The sequence below is a fragment of the Balaenoptera physalus genome (assembly GCF_965194825.1).
Source record: "Balaenoptera physalus genome assembly, chromosome: 3".
NCBI classification, from domain to species: Eukaryota; Metazoa; Chordata; class Mammalia; order Artiodactyla; family Balaenopteridae; genus Balaenoptera; species Balaenoptera physalus.
This window is the reverse complement of record NC_138890.1, coordinates 61335809-61349850: the sequence shown is the minus strand read 5'-3', so window position 1 is coordinate 61349850 and position 14042 is coordinate 61335809. Positions and strand designations below refer to the sequence as shown.

General features: G+C 42.1%; 1 protein-coding gene across 8 annotated transcripts in view; it reads right to left on the bottom strand.

The window, feature by feature from the left end:
• The window catches only part of SIL1 (SIL1 nucleotide exchange factor), a 302793-nt gene that overhangs the window by 79576 nt on the left and 209175 nt on the right, over positions 1 to 14042 (bottom strand). For all 8 annotated transcript variants that reach the window (XM_082454625.1, XM_082454629.1, XM_082454627.1 and 5 more), the window contains one exon: positions 7599 to 7698. In XM_082454625.1, coding sequence (XP_082310751.1) covers positions 7599 to 7698 — 100 coding nt within the window. The remainder of the gene's footprint in view (positions 1 to 7598; positions 7699 to 14042) is intronic.

Sequence of the window (14042 nt, the reverse complement as noted above, 5' to 3'; positions counted from 1 at the left end):
GACTCCACAGAAACACCAACCAAAGAAATGAATCAGTCTCTCTTAAAAAAAAACCAAGTTCCTAGCAGAGCAATCATATCTATGCGATGCCATATTCTTCTCCTTTAGGCTAAACAGTGAAATGCTCTCCTTACACCCAGCTAGAGGACTCTGGGTGGCTGCCAAAGGCCAAGCAAAGAGGTCTAGGAAAGCTGAGTCACTGCCTAGAACTGTGGGATGACAGACAAGTGAGCAGGATAAGAAACTAGTCACCTCTGCCTCACAAAAATGATGCATGCCTGGCCCTCGGGAAGGCCTTTAACAAAACAAAACTTTTAATTTTGCAGTAATTATGAACTCAAAGGAAATTACAAAAATAATACACAGAGTACTATATAACCTTCATTCAGCTTCCTCCGATGGTAACACCTTATGCAATAACAGCACAATGTCAAAACCAAGAAAGTGACATAGGTACAATACTATTAACTAGACCACAAGCCTTATTCAGATTTCACCAGCTTTTACATGTACACATTTGCATGTATGTGTGTGCATCATTCTCTACAATTTTATCTAATATACAGATTCATAACAGAACAATCAAGTTACAGAACTGTTCCATCACCATCAAACAACTCCACCGTAGTCCTCTATAGTTGCACCTCATCCTCTCATCCCTTGCCTCCTGTCCCTATGCCCTGGCAACCACTAATTTGTTCTCCATATCTATAATTCTAGCATTTGGAGAAGGCTATACAGACAGTTACACAGTCTGTAATTTTTTGAGATTGGCCCTTTTATTAAACTTAATGCACTTGAGATCTATCCAAGTTACTGTAAATATCAATGGTTTGTTTCTTTTTAATGCTGAGTAGTATTCCATTGTATAGATGTACAGTTTGTTTAACCATTCACCTGTTGAAGAATGTTTGTTTCCAGGTTTGGAATATTATGAATAAGACCACATGAACATTTGTATAAAGGTTTTTTAAAATATAAACTTGGGCTTCCCTGGTGGCACAGTGGTTAAGAATCTGCCTGCCAATGCAGGGGACATGGGTTCGATCCCTGGCCCAGGAAGACCCTACATGCCACAGAGCAACTAAGCCTGTGCGCCACAACTACTGAGCCCGCGTGCCACAACTACTGAATCCCGCGCGCCTAGAGCCCGTGCTCTGCAACGAGAAGCCACGACAGTGAGAAGCCTGCGCACCGCAACGAAGAGTAGCCCCCGCTCACTGCAACTAGAGAAAGCCCTCACGCAGCAATGAAGATCCAACACAGCCAAAAATAAAATAAAATTTAAAAAATAAACTTAAGTTCTTATTTCTCTGGGATAAGTGCCCAAGAGTGCAATTGCTGGGTCATAATGATAAGTATATGTTTGGTTTTATAAGAAAGATGCCAACTATTTTCCAGAGTAGCTGAACCATTTTATATTCCCACCAACAATATATGAAAGATCCAGTTTCTCCACATCCTCACTAGTATTTACTATTATCATTTAATAGTAATAGATACTGCTATCTATTACTATCTAATAGATAGTATTATCATTAAATAGCAATAGATGTATAGTGATATCTCATGGTGAATTTAATTTGCATATCTCTAACATCTAATGACATTAAACATTTTTTCATGTGCTTATTTGCCATCTATATATCCTCTTTGGTGAAATGTTTGTTCATGTCCTCTTCCCATTTTCAAATTGTTTGTTGGTTTTTACTGTTGAGTTTTGAGGGTTCTTTATATGTTCTAGATAGATATAAGTCTTTTATCAGATAGACAGTCCTTGCTTTGTACAGATCTGATATGCACCAATTTCAACCACAGTTTAAATAATACTAGTCTCCCAACATGACTCAAACTTCAGTTGCCATCATATATTTAACTTTAATTGCATTAAGTACCAACTTTGCTGCTAGCTCTTCAGTCCATAAATCACTATGTAAATAACATAAATGCCAATCATGAACAGTGGCTGATCACATTATTTATTTCAAAATCTGACAGTGGCAGCTTACCTGGTGGCGCAGTGGTTAAGAATCTGCCTGCCAATGCAGGGGACGTGGGTTTGAGCCCTGGTCCGGGAAGATCCCACATGCCGTGGAGCAACTAAGCCCATGCACCACAACTACTGAGCCCGCATGTGGCAACTACTGAAGCCCACGCACCTGGAGCCCATGCTCCGCAACAAGAGAAGCCACCACAATGAGAAGCCGGCGCACCGCAACGAAGAGTAGCCCCCACTCACTGCAACTAGAGAAAGTCCATGCACAGCAACAAAGACCCAACACAGCCAAAAACAAAAACAAAAACAAAAAAACAAATAAATAAATTTATTTAAAAAAAAAAAAAATCTGACAGTGAACTGTCACTGTGCATCCATTATGCAGTTCACACACAGATGTCAAGTGTGTGGTTATATGGCTTCCTCATCCCCCAAGGATAAACCCATGTAACATTTCATAAAAATGGATAATCAAAAGAGACAACTGATCAACAAAGTTGAAAGCGCAGCAAAGAAACAAAAAGTGGTAACTCTGGCAGTTGAACATATATTATTAAACATACACGGAATTACAGATGATGTCATAATTTTTGCTACAACTATCAAACATAATTTTAAAACTTCAGGAGAAGGATAATCTATTACAGTTTCCCTTACTTTTATTCATTTCACTGTTCTTTCTTCCCAATGGTCCATGTTTTCTTCTGTTATTATTTCCTTTCTCTTTGAAAAATATTCTTTAGTCATTCTTTTAGGTAGGTCTGCTGGTGATAAATTCTTTTAATTTTCTTTTGTGTGAGAGTGTCTTGATTTTCTCCCTGACACTCCTGAAGGAGATTTTCATTGGCTATAGAATTCTGAATGAACAATTTGTTTTTTTCAGCACTTGAAAAATATGCCACATATTTTTGGCCTCTGTGATCTCAGATGAAAAAGATGCTGTCATTCAATCATTATTCCCTATTGATAGTATGTGGTTTCTGTCTTGCTGCTTTCCAGATTTTTTTTCTGTCTTTAGTTTTCAGAAGGTTGACTGTGATGTGTCATGGTATTGATTTCTTTGAATTTATAAACTATTTAGAATTCACTCAGCTTCATGAATCTGTGGGTTTATGTCTTTCACCAATTGGGGGAGTTTTCCATCTTTATTTCTTTGATTATTTTCTCAGCCCCATATTCTTTCTCCTCTCCTTCTGAGATGACTCTGTGACACAAATCTTAGATTTTCTGTTATAGTCCTATAGGTCCTTAAGTCTCTGTTCATTTTTTTTTTCAATCTATTTTCTGTTACTTAGATGACTTTTTATCGGTCTTTAAGTTCACTGATTCTTTTCTTTCTCATCTCTATTCTACTATTAAGCCTATCCAGTGATTAGTTTTCTAATTTTCAGTTGTATTTTTCAGTTCTAAAATTCTATGCTGTTCTTTCTTATGTCTTCTATTTCTCTGCTGAGGTTATCATTTGTCTCAAGAGTGTACATAATTGCTTGAAGCATTTTTATGATAACTGCTTTAAAATCCTTGTTTGATAATACCAACTCCTGGGTCATCTCACTGTTGGCATTGGTTAATTGTCTTTCCTAATTCCAGTTTTGATTTTCCTGGTTCTTGGTATGATGAGTGATTTTTGGTATACTAGGCATTTTGAGTATTAAGTTATAAGACTCTGAATTCTACTGAATCTTCCTTTTCAGTAGGCAGTCACACTGTTTAGGTTTAATATGTTGGTTCTGGTCTTCTGGTACAGTTGTGACCCCAAAACAATTTAGTTTTCACAGAATTTGCAGTGTTATTTTGGTCTGCTTCCTGTGTGTGCTACCTAGAGCTAATCTAAAAACCTGGGCAGTATTCTACACCGTAGTTCCATTCTCAAATCTGCTGTGTTAATTCTGGTCGGTTTCTCTTGTGGGTTACTAGGGAGCATTCCCAGAACTTCATATGCAAAATTCCTTTCTCCATCTCCCTTCCCTCCAAAATCCTACCACCACCTCTAGTTAGGAGAAGGAAGAGCATCACCTGCCACCGCTGGACACTCAGCATTGGGAATGGAAGTCCTTCCTTGGCCTCTACTGACATCACCCTGGCAGGGTAACTGAGGCACTGCCTCATCACTGCTGATCTGAGGGTAGAAGTTCGGGCTCCTCACTTATCCCCATTAACACTGCCCTGGAGCAGAAAGCAGAATGCTGACTTACGCTGCCTTGTTCCCACCAGATGGAGGGTAGAAGTATAGACTCTCCATTCACCAACCCTCTGGCATCGCTGAAGCTAAGAGAAGTGAAAAACTACCTTGGTGCTGCCAGGGAGGGGACAGACATTCAGGTTCCCTTCTTGGCCTCTGCTGACACCACCCCAACTGAAAAAGCAGCCTGCTACACGCATGTGAAAGGCGAAAACCAGGCTCCACACTTGGTCTCTGCTGGTACCACAGCAGTGGGAGAAGCAGAGAATAGTCTTCTACCACTGGGCAGAGAGTAGAAATTCAGGCTCTCTGCTCAACTCTCCCTCACACCACCTTGATTGAGGTAGAAGAGCACTGCCTCACACCATCTATTGCTACCAGAGGGGGTGCAAGTTCAGGCTCCCCACTCAGCTTCTGCTGACGCCACTCTGGTGGAGGAAAGAGAGTACAGCTTTGCTATACTACACCAAATGGGAGGTGGAAATACAAGTTCCCCATTCAACTCCCACTGGCACTAAGGGAGGTCTTTGGCTAAAGCAGAATAAGTATTGTCAAAAAGTTTTTTGTTCTATTAGGCTGCCCTTTTCCTAGTGCTATCTTATGAAGAGCAGGCCTTTCTTAGGGCCTTTTCTCTATCTGTACCTGTTGATATTTCCATGATATGGGCTTCTCCAGTGCCCACTCTGGGATATATAGAGGGCAAAAAGAAAGCCAAGGAACTCACTGCCATGTCATCCCTCAAATTCTGAGGTCCCTATCTAATCCACCTTCTTCTTCTCACCTTTAGTCTTCTTATATTTGCTTTTAGTATTATGTCCAGGATTTTTAGTTGTCCTGAGCAGGAAGAATAGGGAGAAATGAGTCTATTTTATCTTGTCCAGAATCAAAAGTTTAAGAAGGCCATATTTGGGGGACTTCCTGGTGTTCCAGTGGTAAAGAATCTGCCTTCCAATGCAGGGGATGCGGGTTCGATCCCTGGTCGGGGAACTAAGATCCAACATGCCGTGGGGCAACTAAGCCCACGTGCCTCAACTAGAGAGAGAAAACCCGCACGCCACAACTAGAAAGAGAGAAACCCGCGTACCACAACGAAGAGCCCGTGTGCCACAACGAAAGATCCCACATGCCACAGTGAAGATCCCACGTGCCACAACTAAGACCCAACGCAGCCAAAAATAAATTAAATAAATAAATAAATATTTTTTAAAAAGAAGACCATATTTTTAAATGGAGTAATTTATAGGATATAGGTAAACAACAGCTGACATGATAAAACATAAAGCATCAAGCAATTTGTATGATAATAGGGGGATAAAGAGATCAGGTTCAACAACAATGGCCCAAATGTGCTGGGTAAGACAGAGATTTTCCACAAAGCAAGGGACTCTGGGAAGGACTGATTCACTTAAATCTAATAAGTTACCAATGGATATAATGGAATTGATGCCCTTCCCCCAAAAAAAATCAGGTAAAAAAAATTCACTCAATTGGTTAAGATATGACACAATATCTCACAGTATTGTCTTTATAAATAGTAAAAGCACATCCTGTACTTGCAAGTCACCATGCAAAGATTTTGTTTAAAGATTGATAAACAAAAAGTATTATGGTATCTGCAGCCAGGAGCTTGAGACATATAAGAAACTCCCCAGTCTACTTCAAGTGAATTTATTTTCCAGTCCCAATGCATTGGCAGGGAGCTGAGTCAGTCCAGGAAGGATACAAATGAAAATGAGAAAAAGACCCTAGGACCCAGCACCTCAGCGAAGGAGCTAACAACCTAAGTGCCACAGAAGTAAAGAAACAGTGTGGCAGCCATAGGTCAGAAGTGGCAGCTGACTCAAATCAGCTGGTACAGGGGTGTCGTATTTGGCTACCATTATTGGGATCTCCCCTTGCATAGGGAAAGAATTATTTTTAATTGCAAAAAAACAGCAACTTAAAACTTAAATAATCTCTTGCTTTTACATTTAAAAAATATTTTCATAATATTCATACTTTTCTACACTAATTGAATTAGGGGATAAGAATGCCATTAAAGAGAGCAAAGAGAAGAGACAGGGGTGCAGTGGGTCTTCCATCCACAGAGAAAACATGGAACAGGGGCTAACTTTTATGTTCCCGTCTGCTCCATGTGGAGCTCATGGTGAGAGAATGAGTGGGAATGAGCCTAACCCCTGGTCACAGGAATACCAATCTCTGCTCCAGGCACCTAGGCATGCACTGCTCTCCTCTGCTGGCCTCACCTTCAGCAGGTAGGGGATTTGCTTTTCCTCACACCCCTCCACCCCCACAGTTAATACACCTGCAATGTGACATAATATTACGCATCACCTTCCTTTACCACAATTGCTGCCATCCTGCTACTCACCTTCTCATACCACATACACTCTCCATGTTGGGAGATGAGACTTTGATAAGATGAGTAAAGACATGGAGACTTGGCCTGCATATTAACACCTCCTCCTGAGGTCCTCTCCAATACACACATGCACGCACACACACACACACAAGTCCATCTGTCTCAGAAATACTTAGCTCTGAAGGATTTGAGGGACCTAAAGCTTCCTCCACTAACACACAGGCTGTCAAGAACCTGGTGTTGCCTTTCCAAGATACTGCCAGAATTCTGAGGTGAGGGCAGAGAAATATAATACAAAGCAAAGGGGATTGTGAAGAGGAGAAGGGGGAGGGAGAACTTAGAAAGGTCTGCAAGGCAGCCATTGGAGGAGGTTCTTTCAAGGACAGGACTCAAGTGGAAATGTAAAAACTGATTTTCAACACTGTCTGGTTATCACATGAGCTCATGATCCATCTAAGAATAAGACTTCGTTCTGATAGGTCGGGATCCACGAGCCATCCCAGACATTAGAGGCATAACCAAGGGGCTGCAATTCTGCCTCTTTCTCCTTCTCATTCCCTTAGCTTATAAACAAATTTAGAGCTGGAGGAAACCTCAGCCATCTGTTGTACATTTAAGGAATTTGAGGTCTGGAAAAGGTTTGCTACATGTTCAAAGGACTTGGGCTTCTTCCTTCCTGGCCTAGGTCCTCTGTCCTTTAAACTTGTGTCTAATCCAAGTATAAGTGAAGAGATCTGGGTTTTAATCTCTATTCCCCTCACTGATGTCTGTGGTAATGCAGAGTATGGCTCTCTCTGCTTTGTGCTTCAGTTTTCCCAAATATGTAATGGGAAGTTGGATCCTAACGTAAACGATGACAGAAAAGCTCCCAGCATTTTTTTTTTAAGAGTCTGTAAAGGGTTACTTATTTGGCATTAACTTACTTGGCTCTTTAAATTATTTTATAATATTATTGTTATTATTATCCCATGTTCACTGCTAAAGCTTCAGGAGACAGTGATTCCCTTCAAGGCCATTCTGCAGGATGGTATGAACTCACTATAAACAACATCACAAACCTTGTCTTCCTTTGAACTCTCCATATCTGCCCCCTCCTTGAATTTTGCCAGTGCGCTCTTGAGGTCCTGAGATGTATAGGTATTGGTATTGATGTCCAGCCTGTCCAAAGAGAAGTTGAGAGTCACAACGGGGACACCATCTTTCCCAAGAAAGAAAACCCCTCTGGGTGGCTGGCACTCCAAGGCCAGCTAATCCAGGCCAGCTCTAACTCAGAGCACACTATCCTAACTTTGCCGTGGGTCAGCCAGAAGTCTAACAGGGTGATCTCACCTTGAAGCTAGAGGAGGAAAGAGCTGAAGATGGAGTCACTTCATGAAAGAGGAGAAAATGGCATGAGGCAGACAGAAGCCCACCATGGACAGAGAGCTCTCAGCCAGCTACTCGGGCAGAACAAGTCTAGAATGTCTGTGCAATGCTGTTCCCTCAGTACGTGCCAGAGTAAGACCTCCTGGAGGACAGTGGGCACAGACAGAGGAAATAACGTATACCCTATTTATATTCTTCTAGGAAACAGACCAACAGGGACCTGAGCCCCGCAAGTGTGTGCCTGACCTGATTTGACAACTCAGTCTATCTTTACAAAAACAGGTTGGATAAATTCATACCCTTAAGACCAACCCCTGAGCACAGAGTACATGCAGGAGGTATGAGTCAACCTGACAAAGGAATGAGTTTGAGATACTGAGAATTAAAATCGAGGCCAGCCACCTTCCATAGCCAGCCTCCAAGGACAGGGGAGAAAGGAACCAATGTGGACATAATGTCAGGAACCTGGCAGAGACTAGAGTGGTATGCTCACAAAGAGCCCTGGAGCTGATCCAAGCCACAACAATTCATCTTGACTGGAGAGAAGGTATTCATGGGGTGAGGGAGTGGAAGGCAGGTTTTGCCACCAGCACTCACTTCAGTTCAGTGAACAGAGGTAAGAAAAAGAATGGTACATACAGACTAAGGGAAGTATAGAAAGTGGGCTGTGCATGACAAGACTGTCCAGCTGGCAGGGGAGGGGGTGGGAGGGGGAGGGAGGAATCCAGATATCCCTGGAGATATATCAGAGGCTGGGGAGGAAGGGGCTACTGGACCACTCTCTGTTCCAGGCGAGATGAGTGCATCAGTCTTATGGTCCAACATCCTAGCCAGCCTCAGGTCTCATGAGAGGTACTCACTCTGTCCTTGATTCATCCTAGAGACCCCTTAGGGCCCTCAGAAAAACACTTGACTTCTTTAAACCCCAGTCCTCCTAAACTAAATAGCTAATCACTCCCATTTACAGACCACTTAGCCATGTGTCAGGCACTGTGTTAACCCTTTAGAAGTAATATTTCATTCAAATCATTACCACAACCCTACAAGGTAGGAAAGAGAACCACTTTCCTGCCAGAGAATCACCCACTGCCAGCTGCATGAGGATGCCACTGCCCTGACCATTACCCCTAAGAGGGAGTTACGTATTTAGGGCTATAACTTGAGCAGATTATCTCCTCCTTCCTCCAATTCTTGGTCAGGATTAATCCCGTCATGTCTGTATATCTGTTTACTGCCTAAAGTCCCAGTCTCCAGGCTATCCATCATCACCCACTCTCAGCCCCAACTGCACACACACAAGTGTGCACATGTGTGGGTGCACACATGTGTGTGCACATGCACAGGCACACATACAACTATCCTCAGCTGGTATTCTCACTTTATTCTTCACTGAGAAAAACAGATGTTATCAAGAACTCCCTCACCTTTCCATCATCCACTCTATACACCAACCTGCACCTAAATCTGTATTTTCTGCTTTCCCTACTATTGGAATGGATGACAGTGTCCCTGCCCCTGCTGAACTTAGGCTAGAGATCCCACTTGCCTTTTCAAAAGCTTTAACTCCCATAATTATACCACTCCCACCTGCCTGCATCATCAATTTTTCCTTTGACTGGATTATTCCCATCAGCATACCAACACTCCTTTGACTCCACAGTCTCTAATTATCATGCCATTTCCCTGCTCCTGTTCAGATTAAATAAAACTTTATGAACACATTGTCTTCATTCACCATCCACACCTCCTTGAATGCTATTTACATTGCTATATGCATTAACCTGGATTTTATTCCCACAACCCCACTAAAACTGCTCATCAAAATTCCCAGTAACTGATGGCCAAATCCAATAGACTCTTCACTTCCTCAACCACTCAGCAGCATTTACACAGTTCACCCCTCCCTCCTTGAAACACTCTCCTTTCCTGGCTTCTTGTTTCCACGCTCTCCGGGTTCTTCCTCTTCCTTACTCCTTCTCTGTCTCTTCTTGCTGGTTCCTTATCTCCTACCTAAATCCTATATGCTGGAACACCTCAGAGTTCAATCCTGGACAATCTTTTCTTCTCTATCTCTACCCTCTCACCTAGATATTTTAAAATATCTATCAGGCAGTGATGCCCAAATTTACATCTTTGACCCAAACCTCTTCTCTGAGTACCAGCCAGACTCCTGTGCAACTACTGATATATCTTGGATCTCGGATATTATGGCCACCCCAGACTTATTACATCTAAAACATAGGTCTTGATAGTTCTCCCCATAAAACTGTCCCTCTCTCAATCTTTTCTATTTCAATAAATAGTACCTTCAAGTACCTAGTTGTGCAAATCCCAAATGAGGCTTTACCCTGAACCCCTAACCCCATCCTTTTTCCAACCCCTACATCTAAATCGTAAGCAAGTCCTATTGCTGCTGCCTCCAAATTAAATCTCCAATTCATCCACTCTCCTTCACACACCATAGACTAAGCCACCATTATGTTTTGCCTGATCCACTTAAATGACATTCTAATTGTCTCTGTGCATCTTTTTTTGTCCACCTTCAATCTATCCTCCATATACATAGCAACTAGAATGATCTTGCTAAACTACATTACATTAAATGACTCTCCCACCCCAAATCCTCCAATGGTTTTCCATTACAATTCTACTTAAATGAAGAACATTCAACATGCTCCTCAAAATTCCACATGATCTGGCCCCTCATACCTTCCCAATCTCATCTCATATTAGTCTTCTTCCTTCTCCTACCCTCTAGTCAACCTGATCATTTTCCTGTTTCTTGAACTTGACAAAGCCCTTTCCTTAACAAAGCCAGAAACTCTTCTTGTTTCTTCTGCCTGAAATGCTCTAACCATAAACCTATAAAACCAACCCCCTGCATGACTAAATGCCCCTCATTCTTCAGGTCTCAGTTCGAATATCTCTTTGAGAAGGCCTTCTCAAACCATCCTATCTACAGTTACCTCCCTCAGGGACTTATCACCTTATTTCTTCCCTAGTATTTATTATAATCTGTAATTACCTTACTTGCATACTTATTTCTCTCTTTTCCTATCTGCTAGCCTCAATAAAGCTAGCATCTTGTCTGTTTTGTTTACTACTGTATCTCCAGTGCCTGGCACATAGGCACTCAATAGGTCTTTTGTGAAATGAATGAATGGAGTAAGTAAATGGTCCTGTCCTTGGCCCACTCCCTTAACTACCATACCATATTATACCGTGGTAAATGCTCAACCCAAAATGAAACAACTTGGATGAAGTTTGTCCCTTATCCCTCTAAACATAAGAGGATGACTCAAATATCTGGTTGTTCCAAGGCAAAAAGAGAGATGTACTATGGAGAGATTGACAGGGATGCAGACTAAAACCAGTGGAGATGGCAATACCTAACACACAAAGAGGAAGAGGAAAACCTGCTGAGAGCCAACTATACACTGAACTCAGGTAGTGCCAAGAGAATCCTCTGGGACAAGTCAGAGTCAGGAGACCTCTCCCAGGCTTTAGAGCCCACAAGAACTGTAGCTCTAGGTAGCAGTGTGGCCAGTCACACAGCCAGCAGCTCTAATGGAGAAGCTGCCATGGATTAGGCTGAATGGACTATCCCCATCTCTCTCTAGCCAGTGGTTCCTTTCTTTTTTTTTAAATTTATTTCTTTTTATTTTTGGCTGCCTTAGGTCTTTGTTGCTGCACGCGGGCTTTCTCTAGTTGCGGCAAGCGGGGGTTACTCTTCGTTGCGGCTCGCAGGCTTCTCATTGGATGGCTTCTCTTGTTGCGGAGCACGGGCTTTAGGCACGTGGGCTTCAGTATTTGTGGCACACGGGCTCAGTAGTTGTGGCTTGCAGGCTCTAGAGCACAGGCTCCAGAGTTGTGACGCACGGGCTTAGTTGCTCCGTGGCATGTGGGATCTTCCCAGACCAGGGTTCGAATCTGTGTCCCCTGCACTGGCAGGCAGATTCTTTTTTTTTTTTTTTTTTTTAATTAATTAATTAATTAATTTATGGCTGTATTGGGTCTTCGTTTCTGTGCGAGGGCTTTCTCTAGTTGCGGCAAGTGGGGGCCACTCTTCATCGCGGTGCGTGGGCCCCTCACTATTGCGGCCTCTCTTGTTGTGGAGCACAGGTTCCAGACGCGCAGGCTGAGTAATTGTGGCTCACGGGCCTAGTTGCTCCACGGCATGTGGGATCTTCCCAGACCAGGGCTCGAACCCGTGTCCCCTGCATTGGCAGGCAGACTCTCGACCACTGAGCCACCAGGGAAGCCCTGGCAGGCGGATTCTTAACCACTGCGCCACCAGGGAAGTCCTAGCCAGTGGTTCTTAACTTTGTGGGATCACCAACTTCTTTGACAATCTGATGGAAAGCTGTGGATCTTGTTCCCCAAAACAGAATGAAGTCAATAAGCAAAATATTATAACAATTTTGAAAATTAGCCCTGCCCTTTGGCCTCTGTTCCCATTCCAGAACTAGAGAGGCAGGAAGACACTGTGAAGTGGAATTAAAGGAGCACAGGATGAGGTCCACTCCTTGAGAAGGAAGTCACCACCAAAGGCAACCAGAGACTCACTGAGCTCACAGCACTGAACACCCACACCACTTTGTCAACGTCTTTGGGCTTCTGTTCAGACAGGTTTGCTGCTGGCTATAAATGCTGAGAAGGAAGAAGACATGTCCAGCATATCCTGGAGGCCATTCCAGGGCAGAGCCCTCAGAAACATTCCAAAGGAGAAAAGCAAAGAGGCAGGAGTGGGGACGAATATTCTTCTCTTATGGTGTCTCTACTACAGACCACATGGATGGCTCTGCTTTCTAGTATAAAAAGACAGGAGCAACAGACAAAGCAATAAGTGCTCCTGCTAATGATCTATGGTCAGGTATTGGAGAAATCACTTCCCATAGTATTAAAACCAACAAATAAAAAGCTCCAAATTCATCAAGTTCCTAACTCAATATTCTTAAACCAGGAAAAAAATAGTCTTCTTATTCAGAAAATAAGACTTGGCTTAGATGTGAGAAAAGACTTCCTAAGTACTTTGAGACACTGAAAAATGTATGTATATGCATGCTAGGGATGGAGGGAGGTTGACAGGGGTTACGACAATGAGATTTGATTCTTTCTTCGACGGTTCTGAGAAAATAATCATCATATAAGCTGGGTTAATCCAGGTTCAGGCCTATCTGGAGAATGGGGGAAAGTAAAGATCCTTCCCAGTTTGGGGTGACTATAAGGACGACAAATAGCTCCTTATCTATCATAATATAAAGTTGAATTTTCCAACAGTGAAAAATGCCCAAATCTGAATAAGCTACTTTGTGGGCTTGTGAGTGCCACATGGACAGGATGGATGACCTTTTGCCAGGTATATAAAAGAAAAGACTCAGGTAAAAATGGGGCCTCTAAGGTAACTTTCTGCCTCATATCTAACCACAAAATATTGTTAAAATAATAAAAATCCAAGGACTGAGTAACACTAACCCCACTCAATAATCCATGATTGATTCCCAATACTTACATGAATAGGCATATCTCAGAGATATTGAGGTCACTGTTCCAGACCATCGCAATAAAGTGAATATTGCAATAAAGCAAGTCACATGAATTTTTTGGCTTCCCAGTGCACATAAGTTATGTTTACACTATACTGTAGTCTATTAAGTGTGCACTAGCATTACGTCTAAAAAAAAAGTAGGTACCTTAATTAAAAGATACATGACAAAAAAACAATACAAACCAAAAAACCAATTACAATAGTAACTTCAAAGATCTATTCATCAAAGAACTAATCACAGGATCACCATAACAAATATTAATGAAAAAGTTTGAAATATTGTGAAAATTAGCAAAATGTGACACAGAGACATGAAGTGAGCAAATGCTGTTGGAAAAATGGTAGCAATAGACTTGCTCGACACAGGGTTACCACAAATCTTCAATTTGTAAAAAACGCAGTATCTGCGAACCGCAACAAAGTGAAGCACAATAAAACAAGATATGCTCGTATTAGAACAGGGACAGCAAACTATTTGTAATAATCAGATAATATTTTAGGCTTTGTAGGCCTTATGGGGTCATTTTCCCAACTACTCAACTCTGTCAGTGTAGCAAGAAATCAGCCATAGACAATACCTAAATGAGTG